The sequence below is a fragment of the Pararge aegeria genome, chromosome 10 (assembly GCF_905163445.1).
Source record: "Pararge aegeria chromosome 10, ilParAegt1.1, whole genome shotgun sequence".
NCBI lineage: Eukaryota > Metazoa > Arthropoda > Insecta > Lepidoptera > Nymphalidae > Pararge > Pararge aegeria.
In genome coordinates this window covers 17,360,958-17,387,350 of record NC_053189.1, presented here as the reverse complement: position 1 = coordinate 17,387,350, position 26,393 = coordinate 17,360,958, and the positions used below count along the sequence as shown (strand labels likewise).

The following is a 26,393-nucleotide window of genomic DNA, read 5'->3' as shown; positions in this document are numbered from 1 at the left end:
GTGAATATTAAATGAAATAGCGGAGTCCCAGGAGCATTTTACTCTTTCATCAATAAATAATAATAAAAGATTTACTTCAATCGCGTGTAAAGGTTTCACGCACACACTTTTTGTTTTCTGCCCTGAGTAGTGTTGCTTTGTTTATATGCGTTGTTTTTCTACTCAACATCAAATCAGCCATTTGCTTTTATCAATCATCACCATACAAATAAAGTAACCGGTAGAACACGTTTTTGTTCATAGTATAAACAGGACTGTCCCACTAATGACCTACAAAACCACGGTCACTCTAGTTCAGAATCGCGAATCTATGCCTACCATTAGCAATTGCTCTAATTACATAGTAGCAATGTTACTGCGACTGTCTAAAGCTGTGGTAAAGTATAGCACTGACAAATTATGTTTTTTTTTTAAACTCCGACGCAAAAACGACGGAGTGTTATAAGTTTGACGTGTCGGTGTGTCTGTCTGTGGCGTAGTAGTTTCCGAACGGGTAAACCGATTTTCATTTTGTTTTATTTTTTTGGTTTTAAAAGTGAATTCACTTTTAAGTCGGGAGTCCTGGCTATGAGTATACCAGGCACAACTCCTCAATATTGGTGTCAAATGAAAAGGACTTGAGTAGTAGAATACAATACACACAATACAACACTATGATATATTTGAAAACCAAGATGGCCGCTGCAACAAAATTATGAGTTACTTTTTTTCAACGTGTTTACATTATTCTATATCAGAAGTCGAGGGTTTCTAAATTACCCATAAAGAAAAGCACTGCCTGCCAGTGCACCTGCCATCCAAATGTACGGTACCCCATTAAAGATATTTTTAGCTTCTTTTTAGCTAGAAATAGTCAATTTATGACGCGACTGAAAGCTCCACTTCACTTCCGGGGGCCGAGTTCGAATCCCGGCACGCGCCTCAAATTTTTCTAAGTAATGTGCGTTCATGTGAAACGTTGGTCGGCCCCCAACGACCACCTCGTTGGGGTGACAGACGACATCGAACGAGTCGCTGGGAGCCGCTGGAAACAAGCGGACCGTGGATTTTGGAACTCCCGCAAAAGACCTATGTCCAGCACTGGACTTCAATCGGTTGAGGTGATGATTATGATGAATAAACTTCGTCACAAATTATGAAACTTGTAATTATGAGTTGGTACTTTGATAATTTTATGAAGAATTTCAGGTATACAGATTCTTACGACGTTTTCCTTGACCCTAAAACCCTTAGAGAAACAATATAACTCCGAAAGTTAGAGATGCTAACCGGGTACCCCGAAGGGGTGGCCGAGTCTTGACCACTAGGCTTATAGGCGAAGCTCATTAAGTAATAGGTAAGTAGTTTGTACTTAAATTGTCATTATTATCTACTTAAATGACTTAACTGTAATCTACGTAGCGTCTGATTGAGTAATTCTGTTTTAAATAAATTACCTACCTACTAGTTGTGAGATACAGATACCTTAAAAAAAAGCAAAACACATTTTAACTATTTATTTAACATTTAATTTATTTAAGCTATTACTATACACCTATCATTATTTTGGTCGGACTTCCGCCTTTACTTTTAGGGGGTCGAGTACGAAACCCATTGACTTTTTTGAGTTAATGTGCGTTTTAAGCAATTAAAACTTCACTTGCTCAACGCAGTGGCGTGCACTGGTTTTTTAACCAGGGTATGGATACAGCAGGAAAATTGCATAAAACGGCAAAAATCCTCCTCTTATACGAGTTATATAAAAATTTGAGGGTAGGCAGTGCTTTTGTGCATGTATGAAGTGCACGCCACTGCTTCAACGGTTAGGGAAAACATCGTGAGGAAACCTGCATACCTGAGAGTTCTCCATTATATTCTCGAAGGTTTGTGGCGTTTAATATATTTTAATTACTTAGAACGCACATAAAGTGCATGCTGGGATTCGAACTCAGCCCCCCCGAAAGTGAAGTCGAAGCCGTACCCACTACCGCTTCTAGTCTTAGTCTTCACAGGCATGGATTATTTATAATATGAAGGCGGATAAAGCATTGTACCTTAACTGGCTTTATCGATTCCTAACTATCCTCTTAAATCCTAAATAAGAAATTTGCAATATTCATTTTAATGATGTGATTTAACTTAACTTAATTAATATGTGCGATACGATAAATATACCTAATTACGCACCGATTTCACATGCAGTATCGAGATATTAGGTTTTTTGTGGATTACGCTACGTCGGCGGTAAGGGCTCGATATATCCCCGAAAATACGCTCTCCGGTATTGCAGCAAAGGGTGCGTACTTTTTCTGCAATACCGGAGGCATTTTCTCTACAACGCAACGGTGCAAAGCCAACTTGTGGCATTAACTAGTCACTGCCGCCATCGCAGTGTGCGGCAGCGCTTATGTTACGCAAGACAGTCTGCGAGCAGCTTTAGCCACAGTAATGTCACGTTTACTCATAAACCCATGATTGAAGCGTAAAAACTTGCCTCGCCGTCCACCGCCCGTACAACCGTGGCAGCATTGCGTAACGGATCCAGTTCTGCACGCTATGGTATTTATGTGAGGAATCACTATGCCTGTCTTGTACCTGCTATGTTAGATTCTAATTTCAAAATTCATTAGATGTAGGAAAAACTACTGAAGTTTTTGAGGTGAAAACTTTATTAGAAGCGTTCGGCACTTTTTGATTAAACAAAAATCATAGAACTCGCGTCATCGTCACCGAACGCTTTCCATGAGTTATATTAATTATAATGTTTATAAGTATGTAAGTACTATTTGGGTGAAGAAAAAGCGTGAAGCTCGTGTCATCCACTCCTTACTAGCTATATACAGCAAAATATTTGTGTGATGAACATGAATGTTTTCCATGGGCGTTTAAAAGTACATAATAAGTATTTATGTATATTTATTCATAAAAATTTATCAGCCATGTAAACAGCCCCAAATTAAGCGAAGCTTGTCTAGATTGCGATATGTGTATTTTTTTTTATATATACTACGACAATACACACATCGCCATCTAGCCCTAATTTAAGCGTAACTTGTGTTATGGGTACTAAGATGACTGATGAATATTTTTTATAAATAATATACATAAATACTTAGAATATACATATAAGTACCCAGACACTGAAAAACATTCATGCTCATCACAAAAATATTCTCCAGTAGTGGGAATCGAACTCACGGCCTCGGACTCAGAAAGCAGGGTCGCTGCAAACTGCCCCAATCGGCCCTCGCATTATTATATTTATTCATTTATATATGTACAATGTACATGTATGAATGAATGGATATACTTCTATTTCACACCACAAAAAGTACTTAAAAAATAATACTATGTTTTATGTTTTTTTTTTTTTATTATTTATTTTTTTATGTTAATTTAGTTTTAAGTCCTAATATTTAATTTTGTTTGTTGTACCACCTACTTATTTCTTATAACATTTTCTTGTATGCCTTTGGTTGCCTGGAAGAGATCGCTATTTAGCGATAAGGCCGCCAAATTGTACGTTCTACCTTATTGTGCTGTTGTATTTGTATCTCTGTAAATTTTCTCTGTGGTGTACAATAAAAGTGTATTCATTCATTCATTCATTCATTCATTCATTAAAAAAAGAAAAGTATAACAAAACAACGTATACAATTTGGCGGCCTTATCGCTTCATAGCCTCATGTATTATTTTTTCAATTCCTCAAAGATTGCTTCGCATTTTTTTTATTTCCTGTCTGCAATCTCACCGGGTGATTATGAATGAGAGAGGAGTTAAGGCTGTAGTCCACCACGCTGGCCTAGTGCGGATTGGTGGACTCGTGTGGAGTCCACCAGCCCTTGAGAACATTATGTAGAACTCTCAGGCATGCAGGTTTCCTAAAGATGTTTTCATTCACCAATTAATTTTTTAATTACTTAAAACGCACATAACTTAGAAAAGTTAGAGGTGCGTGCTGGGATTCGAACTCGGCCCCCCGAAAAGGAAGGCGCTATCACCGCTTCAGAATTCGTAATTTTATTTAATTCTTGATAATATTAATTAATTTAATTTATAACTATAATTGAATTATTTGCATATTCGTTAAAATAATTAATTTGATGAAATATCTTCAGGCTTAGCGCTGACATGACGTCATCGGTGACATCATTGCTGAAATGAAAAATTATATGACAAGAATATCAATAACAACTAAAACCATAAAATAGATCTGGCACTTATCAAATTAGTTATTGAAAGTTTAATTATTTACCCAATGTACAAAGTTAGTGTATCTTTAGAGTTTAGTTAATATAATATCAGGGCCCTAGTTACAGCTTGTATGGCTCTTAACATCAAAATCTAGATTCTATTACGCATCTTAATTCCTAGCAATGCGAACAATGCTGAGAAGCGGGCTACCCATTTGTAAACATGCTGCTGTCGCGTACTAATCTTACGCGTTGGTAATTACTTGATACGTACGTATTGAAATACTGCCTACTTACCTTCTTGTTGAATCTTAAAACACACTAGTTGCGCATCTTTTATCCGCGTATCAATTCCTATTTCCTAATATTGGATGGAAGCAAGCGTTACTTTGCGGAAATCCATGATATATCACGAAAATTAAACTTAATTTGCTATACCTACTCCGCGAAAAGCAGGAGACCCTTTATGGTATGTAGATCAGTTTGGTGTGGAGTATAAGGATTGAAGAAATTATAAATTACACCATACAGATTCTCATTTCTTCATTCTCAAATTAAGCTTAATTTTTCATAATCCTATTCCCTGCGCAATTAAGAAATGTTTCAGCCATATTTCTACGCCAGTCTTTAGAAAGAAAGCTACAGACAAACGCCACATCTCCATAAGATATGTATGTCGCAGCCGGAAATGAGTACGGACACTAAAACGAAACGCAAACGCGCCAGCTAGCGGCTAGCACGCATCAACAGTTTTGGCGCGCTTCGACAGTATACTTCGACCTACGTTTCTCTAAGTGGTTATTATTTTTAAAGTTTGCTATTACGATATTAGTTAAATTCAGTGTAAGAAGTTAAATTCAGTGTTCGAACAAAGCGAGTCAAATTTAAAAGTGTTCTTATAGCACGATACCTGAAAATTGCCCACACGATGTCGGACAGATCAAGTTAAAATCCGCCCGATCCTACATGTAGATTAAAACCTAACATAAATAATATGTTTGCGTCTAATACTGTGCAAATAAAGAGTATGAATTAATAGAAATTTACAAACAAATCAAATTTAAAAGAACTAGTGTCTTTAAATTTTATAAAGATAAGGCTACCGCTAGTTGCGCATTTTCTGTGAATCATTTCCAATTATTGCGAATTTAAGAAATTTTTCCGCAGTTTCCACACCCGTCTTTAAAAAGCAAACTACAGATAAATACCGAATCTACGTAAGCTTCGGATATTATATTCTAACCAATATTGTAACATAAGTAAGGAAATTATAAACATATAGAATACTCTCTTGTGTTTGTTTGTTTAAGCGGAGTTTCAAAGAATGATTATTGTATAGAAGCAGGCGTTACTTTGCGGAATTCCATGATATACTATGAAAATTAAGCTTAATTTGCTATAATTATTGCTCCGTAGAATCTGTATGGTGAAATTTATAATCCTTATACTCAATCCTTAATCCTTCAATTCTTATACTCCACACCAAACAGATCTTTGGCAATATACCCTCTACGCAAGTTTCGCTCCGAAACCGGACCATCCTCCAGAGATGGTAACTTTACAATAAATAATTGTTAGAATTATTAATTGTAAAGAAGAAATTATAGAATACACCTTACAGATTCTACTGCTTTTCGCGGAGTACAGCAAAGTTTTCAAAGAATGACGTGATCTCCATATGAAAAAATCTCATATATATATCTCTAATTTTTTTTTAATTTGCAACTAATCGATGAACTGAAGTAGGTATGTATGTCATCCGATTTCTGTGACCATATCATACTTATTTTAAAATAATACTTCACCTGAGATAATATACGTTTTGGAACGTTAGCCTCTGCAGGGCTACCACGGGTAGGAGATAAAAATTATAACCCACGATTATATATGTATCTACGTGATCAAGTCAGAAATGAGGAGATCCGTAGAAGAACTAGAGTTACAGACATAGCTCAGCGAGTCGCGAAGCTGAAGTGGCAATGGGCAGGGCAGGGACATAGCTCGGAGAACCCATCGTTCGTTGGGGTCTTAAGGTGCTGGAGTGGCGACCCCGCACCGGTAAACGCAGCGTGGGTCGGCCCCCAACGTGGTGGACGAATGACATCAGGCGAGTCGTTGGCAGCCGCTGGAGGCAAGCGGCCCAGGACCGTGTATTGTGAAACTCCCTACAAAAGACCTATGTCCAGCAGTGGACTTCGATTGGTTGACATGATGATGATGATATATGCTGTCAAGTTTATATATCTGACTAATTAACGTACTAGTTTCACCTGCCAAAAAACGGGAACATGGAATGGGAGAAGTTTACCCCTGTTTATTATTACACACATATTATTTGGATATTATTTCCACTTGTGCGCCAGAGATCTGAAAGTTGATAAAGCTGTGGGAGAAGCTAAATTTTTATAATTGTCTTCTGCTCATGCTAGCCGTGCTGGACGGAAAATAAATGAATGAAAAACTTTCCAAAGTTGCCGCAGTCCTTGCCACGAGGCTATTACTATACGTGTAAATGTGGCAACTTAGAGCACAACTAAATTCTTAGTCTTTGGTCGTTATCAAACAAATAGTTCGACAATACAGCTTACAAAACGTACAGCTTACTAGAGGTAGTCTCACACTTATCGCTTCAGTTGAAATGCATGTAATCTAATTACATCAACATTCAACAGTACGCGTTAAGCAATAGAAGCAAAACTGAGAGCGATTTGTTGCGCGATCGATTTAGAAATGGATTACATTGTTCCTTATACCTGCCTACCATCTGGCGGTTACGTGACTTTCATTATATTTCATAGTGTAGGTACCTAATACTTCGATTTTGAAGTTTTACTGGTAAATACTTCAATGCAATGTTTAATATTTCATTGTTGGTACGTCATTACTTCATTAAAAACTTAAGAGTTTGGAAACTCGTCGCAAGGTTGCCTGCCTTTCGGTAATAGGATATATTTCGGAGAGTGGGCTCAAGAACTATTTGATCTAGTTCCCCTCTCGCCTTTTTACCATAGAACCGCGAGGCACCGTAATTATCTGCATCCCTACTTGGTCGATATACCGCGGATTCGCATCTTCGTTTCTGATCCGCACCGCTAGGATCTGGAATGCTCTTCCAGCTTCCATTTTCCCCAGTTTCTACAATATGAGTGGATAGGCATCTTCTAGGCAAGCGCGCTCCACCTTAGGCTGCATCATCGCTTACCATCAGGTGTGATTGCAGTCAAGCGCTCGTCTATAAACATTAAAAAAAAAAAAAAAAATTACCTGCCCACTACAGTGCAGATATAGGCCTAAACCCTTCTCAGAATGAGAATGGTTTAGGCCTCACACCGTCAACCACGCTGACCGCGTATTGGTTGGATTCAAACGCCTTTGACAGCTCTCAGTGTGTGGTATCGAACATAGTCCCACTGAGAGTAAGGCCGAAGTCGTACCATTACGCTATCACTGCTCACGTACCAGTTATAGCTGAATTAATATAATAACAAACACACAACAATATTACAACTTATTTTCAAGTATGGACTCTTTTTTGTAATGTTATTATTTTCTATCTGTCTTCATTCCAATCGCTTCCAATTATCTTTGTTGGTTATTTCAACCAGCACACGAGAACCCAATCGGCAGGTCCTCAAAAATAACAGGTACTAGGAAGAAGAATAGACGACCAAATCTTGCAGCGGAGTAAACGAATTTAATTCAAATGTTGGTATTTAAACTCTCGATCATTTATATATATAAAAATGTTATGTTGGTTTGTGTACGCTTCTAGAACTCAAAAAGTACTGCACCGATCGAGCTGAAATTTTAGCATGATATATAATATGCATCAAGCATTGTTTTTATCCTTTTTTTGCATCAGTCACATAGCAGACAGTGGAAGAAGTATTGCAAAATTAAACTTATATGAAATGTTTTCTTAATTTGGTTTCTCATTTCATCCATTCAATCACAATGTGCCACAGCGAAGTGTGGCAGGGTACATCTAGTTAACAATATAAAATTATAGAATTAGGCATTTACACACTATCTATAGTACAGTATCTATATTAACAAACATAGTAAGTCCACACTATCAGCTTAATCGGCTGTCATTGGCGTTAACAATCTTAATATTTTAATATTGTGACAGATGGACGAATGGGTTCGTAAAAAAAAACGGAAAACGAATTGAAACGTAAAAAAATGCTGGCTACTAAAAACAATGTGCTTGCAAAATTAATAGTCAAGGTTTCTGCCCCTTAGGAATACTATTATATGTAGTGATTGTAAATTAATAAATAAATATAGGTACTGCGACCATACACACATCGCCATCTAACCCCACAGTGAGCGTAGCTTGTGTTTTGGGTACTAAAATGACTGATTAATAATTTTATGAATAATATACATAACTTATAAAATAGACAGACACTGAACTACATTCATTTTCATCACAGACACATTTTGCAGCTGTGGGAAACGAACCCATGACCTTGTTCATACAATATAGTACAATACAATATATTTATTTCTTTAAACTCTTTATTTGTACACCACTACACAGTTAGGAATATAAGAGACGAATAGAGAGAAACATAAAGACTGGAGTGGAATACAAAAACCGACCTTATCGCTTAGAAGCGATCTCTGCCAGGCAAATAGGTGGTGTAAAATTATTATAAACCTACATTCAAATAACTACATACGAATACATAAACAAATTTACACAAATTCAAAAAAATATATATATGAAATAAAAATAAAAACATTAAATATATATTGACATAAGCTATTAATTATAGAGAAGAAAAAAACACACATTTATATATAAATATATAAAATGTAAAATTTAGTAGATTGTTCATGCTTACATAGTAATGATACTATTTGTGTAGAAATTTAACAATTAAAAAACGTTAATAATAGTTTCTGACGTCTACAGAGAATAAAAATGTAGTCACTAATATTATGGTCCAGAAAAACATATCTTTTTTCGCTGTGGCTAAAGAACTTCATAGATTTAATAATTCTTTCATAATACACATGTTGTTTGATCCTCATTTCAGAATACTCATCATTGCCATACAGCTATGAAAGAGGAAGTTATGTATACGTATAGATTTAGATAAAATCATATTTAAAATCACCTCTTAATGCAAATTTAAACTATTATAATAGTTACGTACCTATGCTAATTAAACTTAGAGTTCACATTACTTTCTCGTCGCAACCCACGATTTATCATTAGGTAGCCTAGATTCTTAAATATCTCATTGAGTTGGAGAGTTTTCAATAAAATAAAATAAAAAATCTAAGTTAATTCATTTTTTTCTAGTAATAATTGACTGACCAAGCCTATGGCCCACCTGATGGTAAGTAAAAAATCATGGCCTATAAACAAAGGGCATGCAAGGATCACGTCCTGCAAGAAGCCGCCCTGTGTCACTCAATTTGAGGCGTAATTGTTAAGCCTCAAGTGACTGTAATTACACCGGCAACCACGCCTTTCAGACCGGAACACAGCAGAAATAAGCCTTATTGAAGTTTTACTTCTTTTGGCGCTTTAACGAAAAAAGGTGAGAGTAAATTCTTACGATGCGCTCGCACACAGTCACTAAAAACTGACACTATGAAGTTAGCTACATTCAATATTTTAGTTTTTCTAAAAAAGGTTTGACAGTTGATTTCATATTTCCTAACCTTTTTTACTTTTTATATATATAAATAAGCACTTTTGAAAATGTATTATGTTTGTTTGTACTGGCTCTACCGCCGTTTGAGAAGGCAGTTCGTACCCAGAAGAAGCCGGCATGAAAATCAAAAAGTGCTTCTTTCAACATTAATATTTACTATTTAACAAAATATGAGTGTACTTATCCAATAATTTATCACCCGGTATCAGAATAGGTAAAAACTTAAATGTAGATGGAATATTACGTACCTCTCTACATATTTTTATGATATTTTTCTATCTTTATCTACCTTTATCAAAAATTTAATTCAAATTCAATTCAAATTTATAAACATAAATTACTGAGGCACTACCGCACTAGGATATTATTTAAGAAAATGTATGCCTTTCTAGTTAGTTACGTCACAGAAATTCTTAGAAGTAATTTGTTAGGATTGATACCAGATCCGATTTAAAAGAGTGCACGGATATCTTGCGATGCGTGAGAATACTTCAATGTCTTTGGTGTCCATTGCTGTACACAAGTACTGTGACAACTTGTGTGCTTTCATCGTACTTGTTTTGGACGGTCGATTGGCGCAGTGGCAGCGACCCCGCTTTCTGACTCCTGTAGGTTGGATTCCTATAGTTGGAAAATGTCTGTCATCATAATCATATCAACCGATAGACGTCTACTGCTGGAAATAGCTATTCCGCTTGCGTCCACCGGCTCCCTGCGATGCGCTTGATGTCGTCTGTCCACCTCGGTGGGGGTCGACAAACGCGCTGCGCTTACCAGTGCGGGGCTGCCATTCCAGTACCTTGGGTCCCCTACGTCCATCCATTCTCTGAGCTATGTGCCCATTGCCACTTCAGGTTCTCTACTCTTTATGCTAAGTCGTTAACACTGGTTCTTTTACGGATCTCCTCATTTGATTACGTAGAGATACTCCGAGCATAGCTTTCTCCAACGCCTGCCGAGTAATTCTGAACCTTCTCATGAGGCCCATATATTGGGTATGGATATATAAAATTATTAATAAAAATTATCATCAGCCATCTAAGTACCCATAACAAAAGCTACGCTTACTTTGGGGCTAGACGGCGATGAGTGTTTTGTCGTGGTATATTTATTTACTGATCGTGTTCCCACATAAACAGCGTAACCAGTCTGGGCCCTTTATATATCATCCCTTGGAGCAGTATTATTTTAATATTATTGTCTCTATTGTTTCAGAATTCTAATCTTTATTTTAAGAACGTCAAGGTACAACTCTTTTTAAAATTTTATTTTTATTTCTTCAAATTAGCCCTTGTTTATCATCTTACCTAGTGTAGTTTATGAGGTAGTCTGAGATGATAGCGGGCTTACCTGTTAAAGGTTTGACAGTTATATTACCTATTCCTTATCGGCTACTAAGCGGCATCTTACTCAAACGCGTAACCGCTTGGCCACATGTTTTTGTCTGTAAGGTGGGAACTAGCCACAGCTGAAGCCACCAGACCAGACTATCTGAAATTGCTGTACCAGGGATCGAGTCCGGAACCGACCACTTTTAAGACCTCAGAGCCCTTGCGCTATAAACACTGCTTGGATTGATATTTACATACTGGAAGTGCAAAGGTATGGATACGTAAACCAAATTACCTAAATGATGAGGGAATTGGATAATCAATCACTCCCTCCCATAAGAAAGAGGAAGCTTTGGTGCAGCAGTGAGACATTAAATAAACTGAGGATAATAATGACGCTGACATTAAATGGCTTCTCCGACGTAATATTAATTATAATTCAAGTCTTTGAGTACTAATAGGCATTTTAATGAGCCGTAAGACACTTTGGTAATGCGTAACTGCTTTTCGGATACACTACGGCTTTGTTATTAACAGTTAGCAACACAATACCAATTATTCCTTTAAATTTAACAAATTGAGTCTTTATTGCTTTCGCGGTAAGGTAGCTAATCCTTTTGTGTATTTATTATTAGTGGAAGGGTGAGGTGTACATTTCTCATATTGTTTTCCGTTTGACATTTAAAATGAAAGTGAAACTCGTATTGTTTTTAATGAACGGACAGTGAGGTGTCGTATGACGAGTTTCAACTGAAGAGAGTAGGTAATAGAAATCTGGACTCGCATTGTTGGTTACTTGTCTTTTTGTTATTCTAATCATAATAATTATGGCTCTCCTTTTGTTATTCGAATATTGGAAATCGGAACATGTTTTTTTTCAATCTACGTAATCTTTACCTGTTATTTGAATACTTATCTTTTCAACGTTATTTTACAATGAATGACAAACTTTATATATAAGACTTACAGTCATTATCTCCAAAGAGACTTAACATTACAACAGGTTTCTTAGAAATTTTAATATTATTTTACCGTATTTCAAACTCTACATATTGATTATTAAGAGTAGGTTTATTAAAGATTACATTTTTGTATAATATCTATTGTATTTTAATTACTTTAACTGTTTTAGTGACACAGTAATTGGTATCAGAATTTAATCTTATATCATTTCCGTGGTAACTTAATACTATATTTCAGATAACATCCTCAATATACATAATTAGAAGAATAGGACCTAAAACAACGCCTTGTGAAACACTGATTGAATACCCGTTCCACATAAAATTGTACTTGTAAATAAACAAGGAATGTATCAGTTGACATGTTCTATTTATAATTTCTTAAGCTTTACTGTCTGGTTATCAACAAAAAAATAATATATCGTTCATTGGAATGCAATTCACAATGCGATGTTTTGTTGTTTTTTCCTTATACAACATATTTTACGATAAAGTAATTTCTGGCTGCATAGCTATCAACGTTTATAGCTTTGGTCGTAAGTGAATTAAAGATTTTATTATGACTACCAATAAAAGTTCAAGAACAAATCAACGTTCTGGATTAGACATTTGAAACGCTTGGATTTGTGTATTGTAACGATGTCTGACTAATATACTATAGTTGCAAAAATGCTTTACCAGACAGATTTATGTTTTAATTTCTAATGATGAGTCATCATCACAGTGACTATTGCAATTCCCAACTTTTAAGATTATTTAATGATTATTGATTGCGAAGTCCCTATCAAATTCTATTCTTAAATATATGTATCTTATTAATAAATGTGGCAAAACCTCGGAAAAAACATGCTCATGTGTTATGTCACACTACAAAAAATTTCTTTCTTCCAATTCCGATTCCTGGCAGGGCCAATTTTCCCTGGTCTGGTCCTGCGGTAGGCTTCTAGTTACCACCCTTCCAACAAAGACGTGCCGCTAAACGATTTAGCGTTTCGGAACTATGTCGCATAGAAACTGATTATGGGTATGGACTTATATTAACTGCCATACTCCCTAACAGGTTAGCCCGCTACCATCTTAGACTACATCATCATTTACCACCTGGTGAGATTGTAGTCTGAAGCACTTTTCAAACGTCAGAATGTTCCTTTTTCTTTTTAAATTCAAATTCAAATCGTTTATTTGCAGATTCGTTTTCAGAATTTCCTTCCTATATGCATAGGCCTAGGCATGAAATTTTTCTTGGCACCGAATTAATGTAGAAAATATATGATTCTTGGTTTTTAGTTGTTTTATAAAGTAGGTTCTTTTATGGTTTTTTTTTTGCAGTGATGATCGAATCTCATTACACTCATGCAGAGAATGGTAATACAAGCCGGCATAGCTAGTCAGTCTTTGAATGTCAACGCAGACCTCCGCGCGAGTCACAAGGTCGTCTGCTTTCACCACTATTATACCTGCCTTCATAATCCTTGAAGAGTATAAAGGCTATTAGAAACTATTCTCGAAATAAGTAGTGATTCATTCATAGGCGGTGGCGTGCATAGAGGGCATGCACAGGGCATGCTCAGGAATCCATACTCAAAATAAAATATACTTGTCATAGTCTTATGTTTTTGTATCAAAAATAATTATATAGGGGAGACCACTGATATCTATTGTACGAGTTTTTACTCAGTTTAGGTATCATAGATTCAACCAAACAGTACTAAGCTATGATTTCAGCCACTATTTAATAAATTATTTTTATTATTTATTATTATTATGCAGATGATATAAAATTAAGAACATCTCCGGTACGAGTTATAAAAAACTTAAGGATAGACATTGTAAGAGTTATTAAAATTCTACCGAACTTCGAACTACCGAACTTCTGACTTCGAATTAAAAATGATATTATTTTGACATTATTATGATAACATTGATATAAATAAATAACTTTTCAATGCTTGCTCAACAAGATTATGCAGACATGTGTAATGATTGTTCTTGTTGTGCATTTTACATTTCGCATGCTTAATAGTAGAATATGGAGGAATGTTATATTATAATAAGACCCTATGTAAGCTCATATTCAGCGAATAAATTTCATTTCATTTCATTTCATTTCATTACCCTTAAGTAATTATAACTCGTACTGGAGATATTCTTCATACCCTCTATGCACGCCACTTTTCATAGGCTAGGTAAAAATTGTGTATTTTATCTGTAAGCAAATTACAACAATTAAATTACACTTATAAAGTTTTTATAAGTGTAATTGTGTAATTTAAAATTTAGTTTTTTTACCCTATTATTTATTTAAATAAATCGTATTAATTATTAATACATTAAAAAAGTTTACTTTCTGAATTTGTTTTTGGTTTTGAATATATTTTACACAAAAAAATTATAATAATATTGTTTAGATTGTAAGTAAAAAATAGTTCAAAAAAAATAATAGTTATAAAAAAATAATAATCGTTTTTTATTTTTTTTTAAATTTGTGTCGAGTGTTTTTGGTTGTGACTTTCGAAACTATATGTGTGGGAGTGCGGTTTTTGAAATGTTATAGTGACAGATTTTGAGCTTTCGAGGAAACTAGGTCAGTAGATTTATGTATTTTAGCTTATAGGACGTCAACGACGAAAGAATTTCAATGATCACGTTTGCAAGCGGAAGGCTGTATATGACTAATAAATAGCCTTAGCGAAGTAGGTTACTTAACCCAGCTTTTGAAAGACTGATCAAATCGACGATCTATTATCATAATTATGTTTACTGCTGTCAAAGTTGACAAGTAATAATTTAGTTAGAGATGTAAAAAATAGCATCATAATATCAATATAGCAAGGTATGTCATTAAGCAAATAATTAAAACATTACTAAATTATTTTCCATTAATTCCTTCTACGCCCTGAGTACGAGTTACGATGGTTTATTTATTGCCTTAGATTTATAACTATGTTTATGATTTTTTTTATAAGTGATTACTATTAAGTTTTACTTTAGAAAACTATGCAATAAAATCATTGTTTCCTTCTTATTTTCGTGGTAATTTTGTAACGATTTTTTTTAATTTATTAAGTTATTTATTATTATATATAATTAGTGATTTGAAGAGATTTTTCTTTTACCCATTAGACGACTTTAATCTTAATTTAATCAAATAACCTGTTATATCTAATTTGAAAGATCAACGATTAAAACGGGGGTTCACTAATCAGATCAAATTCAGCCTTTCAGAAACTGATCGCTCGCTACTCTTAGTACCGCTATCGTTAGCAATTCAAATAATTCCAAATTCATCGGGCATGGACATTTTTCACCCAAGTTTAAAGTATAAGTCATGTCACGTAAAAAGAACACCGAAGATCTTACTGCGCATTGGTCGTTAAACAGTTACCAGCGCGTGGTGTCTTGCATATTGGTTTTAAATAACTCTTTAGGTTAACGTAGTGCGTCTTTGTTGTAAACGCGCATGTTTACCGTTTGTGTTGGCTAGGAAACGTTTTTCTTAACCAAATATAAGATGGGTTGCGAGGAGTCGTCGATCCCGGATTATTTATGTTGTTATATATTTGTTCCGTACACAAAAAATAATAAATGCATTCAGCCATTTCTGGCGTACAATTTTACACATGTAATTTTCACGAGTACATTTGAACACAACTAAGGCTAATATATAATAAAAGAAATAGTTTAAATTCCCATAAAAATTACTACTATTAGATGTAACAATAATCTCAGAATATATAATATTATTTTATATAATTGTTCAATATTGTACATAAACATTAATATATTGTTAAAATAATGAAATTATTGTAGTCCTAAATTTTAAGCATATCTACAAGTTCAATGTGACATGTTAAAATGAAATAAATACAAGTTTGAACAATCAAAATACTCGGTAATCGACCCACGACTATTGTTATTTTTATTTTATCCCAAAATATTAATAGAAAAGGAAGTACCTACTTCAAATGTACGTTACCGGTAACTTTGTAATTATTTTTTATTGTGAAAATTGTACCCATATGTAGTGCTATCCTGCGCGCCACGAGAGTTTTATCTTTACCCATTATCTCATCTATTTCCATAGAAAAAAATCGAGCAACGGGTAAAGATAATTATCTCGTAGCGCATGGTAGTTCTACTGGGGTACCTAAAGCGGACGACCATTTAGTCTGAAATCTGGTCAAGAATAACGTATCGCTGTGAAAAATTACGTAGATTATTAATAGTTTAAGTTATTTCAACCGCAATACTACCTGTACTAATTAAAGGCATAATGACGTTGTTAGCGTGTAGTAATTTGAAGAATTTAATTCAGAAATTAGGAGAACAAAATGACTCATCACTGGCCCCTGATTATTCCGTGAAGGTCTCAATCGGCGAATCCATATTTACCTAAAAGCAACATACACCCAAAGTTAATGTAATCAAACAAGTTGTATGGATTCAGTAGTGATATCCATAATTACAGGTAAAAGTTGAAGAATATTAGTACTGACTGCTATCTAAAGACTTTAGATTCAAATCTCATCCGCTAAGCGAATCTTTCAATTAAAAAGCTATCATATATATATAAATATTCTATCTTTAGTAATTCTAAGTAATCATCATCAAGCCTCATCATCAGCCTATAACTGTACCACTTTTGTGAAAAAAGGTGTCCCCCAGGGATCTATATCAGGGCCTTTTCGGTTCCTCATTTACATGAATGACCTTCCTTACCTTGCTAGCGACAAGCACGGGATAGTATTGTTTGCTGATAACAACATCATTGATTTTCGAAATTAAACGACGTGAAACAAATCTTGACTATGTAAACATGTCTCACTAAAGTACTTCAATGGTTTGAGGCTAATAACTTAGGTCTTAAAGAAGAAGAGTATTAAATTCCCGTTAACGAATGACAAACAAGTAAAAACCATTGTACAATAATGAGGGAATGAATTTGTTGGGTACTATAATCGTTTTAGGAATAACGTTAGATGCTAAACTTCAATAGGGCACACGCCCCACATGCTGCAGACCTAAAACGAAAATACTTAGTTCTGCAGCATACACGGATAAAAGATTCGTCATATATGACAACAATTGAAACTACTACCCCCTTCGAGGGGACTGAGTTCAAGCACGCACCCCTAACATTTCAAAGCTATTTATTTAAAGTATTTTTAATTTAAGGAAAACATTGTCAGGAAATCTGCATGCCTGAGCGTTCTCTACAAAGTTCTCAAAATGCGTGTGGCCAGCGTGGTAGACAACAGCCCAATTCCATCGGATTGTGAGAGAAGGTTGATGGACACATAACACTTTGCAGGATGTGTTTCTTGCAGTCAGAAAGTAGGGTCGCTGCCCACTGCGCCAATCGAACATCGAAATATAATAAAACTAAACGCAGGTTTTTTTTTTAATTCCACTAAAAGTTAAGTGATAATGCAGTCTAAATAGTAGCGGGTTAACCTGTTGAGTATTCCTTTATCGGTAGGGTGGTAACTGTGGTAACTAGCCACGGCCAGAGCCTCCCACCAGACCAGACCAGAGAAAATTGAGAAATTATAAATTCCCAAAATCCCCTGCCGGGAATCGGACCCGCGACCTCCTGCTTAAATTCACGGCGCACACCGTTGCGCCAGGAAGGTCGTCAAACACTAAACGTAGGTACCTACTTGCCCAAACATTATGTCAAGAAACATTTGTTGCTACATGTCATAGCCACCGCTAAAGCCTTGCCGCGTGAGAACGAATGTGTCTTGATGCTTAAACAGCTCTTTATGTTTATATCGGTTCGCTTGTTTTGCCCAATCGACCTCGCATCGATTTGACGTTATGACACGTTTTCAAGTCAGTCTGCATTTATCTGCGAATGGACTTCGTAAGTAAAGCTGTTAAAATTTGCCGCCCTTGAACATAGTCACGTAAACATCGAGGTCAGCCAGCTCCTGGACAATACGGATATTGGTAAAAGAAGACTTATAAGGAGTTATAGTGTAGTAAAAAGTATAGTGCTAAAGTAATCTTAAGATTACAAGAACTTATTTCCGATTACACTAAACCTAGGCCGTAATCGATTAAGGCGATGTCTATAACAAAAAACGTTACAACATCTCTTAGTTAAACTATTGGTGGACGGGGAATCGCATTAGATCAGTGCGTTACTTACTATTTAGGAATTGTTTTGTTGTATTACGAATTCGTAAGATTAAACATTGGACCTTACATACTAGTTAAAAAACGAATAGGTATGTAATTTTAATTAAAATATCACGCAGCTCGTGACACTGATGAATTTTGTAAAATTAAAATCTGCATTTCAAATTACAACTTTAATTACCTATATCAAAAAACTTTGTTCTGAATCTATAATCTCTTGAACTAATCTGATTGTTCCAAGAATATCTAGTGATTGCTTGTCCCACGGAATACATTGTGAGACGGACTGCATCTTATTTCGAACTGTCAGCTTAGTTAAGTTCAGAGACTTGAAACAGAAATGGCACTAGCAAATAAATATTTAGTGCAATAAACACAAGTTTCTCATTATCGTAATAATTTCTACCGATGGACGTCCACTGCTGCATATAGGTAGGTAGGTCTTTTGTATGAACTTCCACACTCCACCGTCCTGTGCCTAAACTAAATTGCAGCGACTCCATTTGACTCTCTTGATTTTGCCATTTTAAGTAAGTGAGATTCAAGATTGCGGAGTGGATGTGTGAAGAGACTTCAGACACACATCCGCTCCGGTGTAGTCGGGGAGGAGACCTCGGCAAATTGCCGCTCACCAGCTTCTTGGGCTTTTTTGGGTTAGCTAACCTTCACTAGCACGTATAGCTAACACTATACAGGGGGGGTTCGAGCTGACCTGATCGTCTCCTCGTCAGGTTTTAGGTCAGGTTTGGGATATTTGATGGACGTCCGGGAATTATATAACGGGTTCACCGGGCGTCTAAAAAGCAAAGAAGAATATGCCGTGGTGGTTTTTAGATTGGGTATACTCCCTAGGACGGAGTCCCACGTCCCCTCCGTCGGAGGAAGCTATAAAGCTTTACGACCAAGCCAAAAAAAAAAAATTACCACAAAGTTAAACAATAAGGGTCATATGATCTTATGGAACTAACTACCTAAAATAAAAAAAATGTATAACACCACAATAAGGCCTTAAGTGTTATTTTTACATAACACGACGTAACTATAAAAAAGTAACTTACCGTGATAACTATAAAAGTCAGATCACGAAGTCTTCTAGTATTCTAAGCCTTACATAAATGCTGCGGTATTTTAAATACCTATTCGCTCACTTACTCATTACATAGGTATTTACCTGAATGTAGGCAGGAGCAACTAGGTATAACTTCGAGTAAAAGTCTGCTTTTTTTATACATTTTATTTATATATACTTACTAATAAAGTTTGGTATAAAAGTTCAAAAAACTCCAGTAATTATAAAGTTATAGTTAGTAGTCTCAAACAAAAAAGCTTAAAACTAACCTTGATATTTTATACGAAGTAAAGAAAATAAATACCTATGCAACTTTACCCTACATGCTATTTAAATTAAGATCTATAAATTTATTATAATTATTTACAATACAACTGAAACTACTGTTCCACATAAGCCTAGCTAATAGCTATATACCTATTTATAAAAGCTGTAAGACATATAAGTATGTATAATAAATGGGCTAAGTAAAAAAGTAAAGTGTAAAAGTCAATATAACTTACCGTTAAGTAAAGTAAATAATCAAAATTTACGCATGGCTTGACATCCGGCTCCTTCCGCGTTACAGCCTACATCTAGGTGTGTCTCGACTCAAAATTCAGACAAAAGTTCAGAACCGGAATACCGTTAACTATAGGATCACAACATCACTACAAAACACTTCAACAACTATCGGAAAGCAACTAAAACTATCACCCACATCACTACTAGAACAATATTGACACTTTTAAAACTATTTTACGTGAATGTAACACGCGTAAACTTTGTAAAATTGCGAAATATTCGACTTAAATAACTCGCCACGGTGCTATTTCGTTTGCAACTGACGTGAGATATCTGACATCATAACAAGTTCACCTCAAGTTGCATTGAGCCCATCGATATGCTCCATCGCACTCACTCGTCGATTATTAATAAGCGCTAGAAAGAGATAGACAATTGTATGTAAGTGCAACAATAGGGGTGTACGAGTACTAGCGGTGGTAAGAGGAACTAACATGACAGTTAAGTATTGACCCATCCGTTAGCCATGATAAAGTAAGCCGAGTACACGCTAGATGGCGTTGTTGCGGTGTACTTGAGTCCTACAGATGTCGCTAGTATATGTAGAGTCAATTGTAGAACAATTGTGTATGACCATAAAAATATTATCCGTCTATAAATTACGAAATTTAATAAAGTGAATACTTTTTATAAAAAGAGGCTATATAGCACTTAAGAGGCTGTATAATGCAAGCTGGATAAAAACTAGCTCTATTAAAATTTATTTCACGGACTTGAAAATACAACTTAGAAAGGTATTTTGAGTTACTGTAGTACTACTGTAGTATAGACGTATACAAGCAAAAAAGTATTATGTTTTCTTTTATTCCACTATAAGTTAGCCTTTGAATGCGAACTCACCTAGTAAGTGACGATGCAGTCTAAGATGGTATTAGCCAAACCTGTTAAGTATGGCAGTTGTATTAAACACATACCCCTATTCCGTTTCTAAGCGGAACCGTACCAAAACGCTAAATAACTTAACGACACGTATTTGTCGTTAGGGTTGTAACTAGCCACCACCGAAGTCACCCACCATACCGGACTAGAAAAAATTCATTATTGCAGTTGACGGCCGATTGGCGCAGTTTGCAGCGACCCTGCTTTCTGAGCACAAAGCCGTGCCAAACATTTTCCAGTAGTGGTAATCGAACACCACTACTGGAAAATGTTTAATGCTCATCACACAATGTTGCAATGTTTTTCAGTGTCTGGGTGTTTATATTTACATTCAAAGTATTTATGTGTATTATTCATAAAAATATTCATTAGTCATTTAGTTCCCAAAACACAAGCTACGCTTACTTTGGAGCTAGATGGCGATGTGTGTATTGTCGTAGTATATTTATTTATTTATTTACTTAATAATTGTTTGTATTATTGTAAGGTAAATTTAGGTAAGTAGTTTTTGGTACCTTTATAAGCTACTTTATTTAGGTATAGTATATTATATATTCAGGATTGAATTCGTTTCCCTTTTATCCCCAGAAGGCAAACTTTCTTTTGTTAAAAAGCTTAGAAGACCTCGCTGGATCGAGACAATTTGATAGATATTTACTTAAGTGCGTCCCCGTTAGACCTTAACATAAGTACACAGCTGTTAAATCGATTCACTCTCTATAAACAGGTGTTGCAAACCTTTATCCCAGAGTCCCTTTCATTTATCCTTTTTTTTGTATTTTGTAATATTTTTATTGTTAATAGACCAGCGTTTGACCACAATCTTACCTAATAGAAAGTGCAAGTATGGCATACAATGAGACATGGTTGTCTAAAAGATGTCTATTCACTCTTGTTATATATTTAACATGATTGTAAGAGTTAGGAAACACAACTGGGAGGGCGTTCCAAATCCTAGCCACGCGTATAAGAAAAGAAGACGCAAATCGCTTACTGCGAGTTTTCGGGATATTTACAACATACGAATATCCACCCGGTATCTTGCGGTGCGATGGCTAAATGGTGAAATGGGAACGAGATCCAACAGTTCCTGAGCACACTCCCTGAAAACGTAAAGAATACAAAAAGCCAACTTATAAATTACAAGTCCTTTGTACAAAGGTTGCCTGTAAGAGATTGCTTGCAGCAATAAGGCCGCCTTTGCCTGTCTAAATTGTTTACTGTTTACTCCTTAATGTGTCTTTTCCTGTATGTTATACGTGCAATAAAGTTTTTCTTCTTCTTCTTCTAAATTGTTGAGAACATTATGGAAAACTCCTAGGCATGCAGGTTTCCCCACAATGTTTTCCTTCACCGTTTATAGCAAGTGATATTTAGTCAAGTCAAGTCAAATATTTCTTTATTCAAATAGGCACATAGATGGCACTTTTGATGCGTTGATTATATACAAAATGTGTACATAGCAGTGAGTAGTGATGGCGATAACTACAATCGTAAACTTAAAACTAAAGCTACGAGGGTTCCAAACGCGCCCTGGTCTAAGAAGAAGCCCACCACAAACTTAGCCGGGTGTTCTTTTTGATCTTTTACTTATTTTATTTTAGACTACGTCGTTCGTCTGCGTTTGATTTTGTTTTTTGATGTGGCATTAAATTTTGTTGTAGACCTAAAAAAAATTAAAGTATTCAGTATCGCTAAGCCTTAAATGAGAGGTTTGCTGCTGCTGCTGTCCGCTGATTATTACTTCTGACACTTTTAAGAATATGTGTACAAAGTTTCATGAGGATCGGTTAAGTAGTTTTTGCGTGAAAGTGTAACAGACAAACTTACATTGACATTTATAATTTTAGTAGGGATAAGGCTGGAGCACTTACTGCTAGTGTGAAGTAATGTATCCGATCAACAGAGATGCACGTAAAAACTTCTACCTTCCTAAATATCAACGTCCTCAATATTGATAGAGTCCTAAATATTTATAGAGTCACTTAGATATTTATAGAGGTTTGGCAAAGAACTGTACTAACGTAGACAAAGTTACGGGCAACATCTAGCATATAACGACTTGTAATCAACGTATTTATTTTGTTTTTATCGTTGTCAATTTTTGCGATGCTGTTCTATAAGAGTAAAAAAATATTTTTAACATTATGAGTACAAAGATATCTTGAATGTTTTTATTTAAACATTTCAGTTATCTGTAAACAGTAAAATGTATGTTTGTTTCTATAAGTATATAGTATAGTATATATACCATTTATATTGTTACATCCCTGCTTATATTATAAATGTGAATGTAAGTTTGTTTGTACGGTTTCACGCAAAAACTACTAAACCCATCTTCATGAAACTTTGTATTCATATTTTTGGAAGTGTTAGAAGTAATATAGGTTACTTTTTATTCCGACATTAAGCTCGGTTCCTTTGGGAGAGGGGATGAATTTTTGACGATTTTACACCATAACTCCGACCAATTAAAACCGATTTAAATGATTATTTTTGTACTATAGAGGTTATAATATGTGTTTAATTTTGCCCATACTGTGTTTGGAGATAGAGGACAGAACTCCTCAGCGGACATCAGCAAACCCCTCATTTAAGGCTTAGCGATACTGAATACTTTAACTAAATTTAATGCCACATAAAAAACAAAATGAAACGCAGACGAAGTCGCGGGCAACAGCTAGTTTATATATATATATATTAATTTTATAATTTCATATTTCTGTCTGAAATTATCAAGGTGTGTATGGGTCAGGGGTCTTATATGCCTTCTGATAAAAACTATTCATATTATAATTAAGTATTTGGTAAAGAAAGATCAAAAGAGAAATGTATATATATTGTGGTTATGTGTCTTGTAGTTTATCATAAGGGTTTATAAACGTGAGTGGCGGAAAGATGAAAAAAACTACTTTATATAAATCAACCTGGTTTAGGGCAATATTAGTAAAAGATTATAATTATGACTAACGACCTTGAGATGTTTACCAGAACGCAGCCTCGTAACAACTGCAATACATTATACACTCGCCACGCGCCCGTAATCATTTCACTCTCTTTGGGCAGGCGTTGGCAACATTTTCATAATTATGAAATAGCAAACTGCTTACCTTATCGCATTATTTGGTTTTACTAATTCATTGATGGAATATTTGTTTGAATAAAATCATAACATATATATTGTTATCAGTTTTTTTTGTGATGCTGATAAAGTTTTGAGACGAACCAAATTTAAATCTAATTTTATTTTCGCATACATTTACGGTTACGAAATATTTCTTTTTAAATTAAATTTGATACGATTATGTCAGTCAGCTCAGACATCTTCTGTCGTTTGTTCTTTTAGCATTCATATAGCGACTGTTTAATATATTTTAACCAGGGTTTTAAAACCAGCAAGCTGTAAAATTTCAATGGTTCTACATATAACAAGACTGGATGTGAACCTGGACAAATTAACTATCTCCTAATTAACACACACAGTTTTTACAGCTTTACCTGTGTACAGCTGTAAAAACTGTGTGTGTGTCACCAGATGTCACAAAGTTGTGTGTAAACAGGTTGTCTTTGTCATATCGCTGGAAGTTGGACTTGATGGACATAGGGAATCAAAAAGAGCAACCTGCCGCGTTACAAAAACGTAGTGTGGAAATCCTTATAATTACTTACCTGCTCGACGTCAACTTCGGCATATATGCATCAGGCATATATATAGCAGTAGACGTCTATAAGTAAAGTTATCAGTTTTTTTTGCTGTAAATGTTAATGATACTGAAAAAGATTTTATTTCAATTGATTTCGATTGATTGTTACTTACGTGATATCAAGCAACGAAACAGACTAGTAGAGACAGAGATACTCGTAAATTGATATTGTTTTCAGTGCCGAAGGTTGCCATCACCATCTGCCTCCGAGCGCGACCAGATTTCCCAGTGGGGATACAGGCGCCGGCGTCGCGGAAAAAAGTAAAAACAAACTCGTTAGCCAATAACAACAATGGTGCGCGCGCGCCTTTTTTCCTGCCATTTCTCATTCGGACACCGGACATTGCGGGCGTCACTAGTAAAAAAAACGCGTTAAAATAATAAAAGCAGTCGAATTAAAAAAAACATTAACATCAAATTAAAATAGCGCTATAAAAGAAACAACAGAGTATACAAATCCAGTAACAATTTATGTAATGTGACATTACAAATATTAATATATTTTAAGGAAATAAGCAAGTGTAAAGTGTCCTTTACCGCTAAACAAGAATTTTTTATACCAAGATTTTAAATAAATATAACGAACTTCAATACGCGAAATAGACATTTTTTGGGAGAACTATTGCATAATCATCCGATGAGAAAAGTAAATATTGTAGTTTAAGAAACACGAGTGTATAAAAAAAAGTCCGCAAAAAATATTCAACGCTACAAAATTGACTACGGTATAGTATTAAGAACGAAGCGTTTGAGAACTTTATTAATTTCATTCTAAAAACTGTGTGATATGTTATAAAAAACAATTATTGCTGGTGCTCCGAAACCATGGCAGTGTTGTGGAATTCTGTTTTATGGAACAGTGTCTTTATTTTCTTGTTGTATGCTGCTATTTGTGAAGCTTACAGTCCCAGAGGTAAGGTTACTTATTTTATTTATTTACCCTTTAATTTATTTACCACGCAACTCACATTGTTAATTACTGCGAGAGTACTGATTTTTGATACCAAGGTGTTGCTTGTTTTCCAGGAACGCTAAGAAAATAATTTTCCGAAAAAAAAACAATACTGAATCAGCCGAATTTAATTTTTTGTACTCCACCTTCCAATAGTTTTAAAATAACGCAATATTTTTTCAAAAAGTTCATTTTTCTATATGATTGACGTCCTTTAACGATTCTTTTAACCGTGTAGAATGATGTTCTTCCTGTTGAAAATTCGTAATTGATTTACGCCCGAAAATAATCAATCTTCCTAATTTAATTTAATTTAGTATAGCTATCATCCAAATTCAAATTCAAATTCTTTATTTGGAAAAAAATATGGCAATTACTAAACACTTATATCTGATGTTATCATTTAGTGATTCACGCATATTTTGTCGTTCTCATCGACGTCCAAATATTGAGGTAAATTAAAAAGTATAATGTCAGTACCTATAGGTAATTAGGTATATATATCTAGTCAAATATATTTGTGCACTAAAAGTTCCTTGACTAAATAAAATGAATTTTGTAAGAGCTATTTCTTCAGAGCTGGGTGATTCTCCTCAGAGGTATAATCTGTGAGAATGAGTTTGAAATAACTTTGATTTTGTGAACTAAAGGTTAGTCTGGCATAAAGCAAATAATATTTAGAAATTGGCGTACCTACTTAACATTGTTATAAAGCGAGTGAAATCCCGTTATTACATCAAGTTCAACACCTGCAGTGGCGGATTTATTGTAGATAATGTTGACTATCGGCCAAGCTGCTTTCCACAGTTCAAAACTTATATACTTAGCTTAGCAATAGGCACCACTTTAAAAAGGTTTCAAAATATATAATATTATTATTCGTCGTATATTAAGTAATTAAAATATCACTTGCTTCTATGGTGAAGGAAAATATCGTGAG

At 35.0% G+C, this 26,393-nt stretch overlaps 2 protein-coding genes across 4 annotated transcripts in view; one reads left to right on the top strand and one right to left on the bottom strand.

Moving 5' to 3' along the window:
* Positions 1-20,164, bottom strand: part of LOC120626701 (cadherin-87A) — a 74,837-nt gene extending 54,673 nt beyond the window's left edge. For all 3 annotated transcript variants that reach the window (XM_039894331.1, XM_039894330.1, XM_039894332.1), the window contains exon 1: positions 19,858-20,164. The gene's annotated coding sequence lies outside the window, so the exon portion shown is untranslated. The remainder of the gene's footprint in view (positions 1-19,857) is intronic.
* A 5,162-nt stretch (positions 20,165-25,326) lies between these two features.
* Positions 25,327-26,393, top strand: part of LOC120626933 — a 32,959-nt gene continuing 31,892 nt past the window's right edge. The window contains exon 1 of the mRNA XM_039894744.1: positions 25,327-25,414. Within this exon, the coding sequence (XP_039750678.1) occupies positions 25,327-25,414 (88 nt within the window). The remainder of the gene's footprint in view (positions 25,415-26,393) is intronic.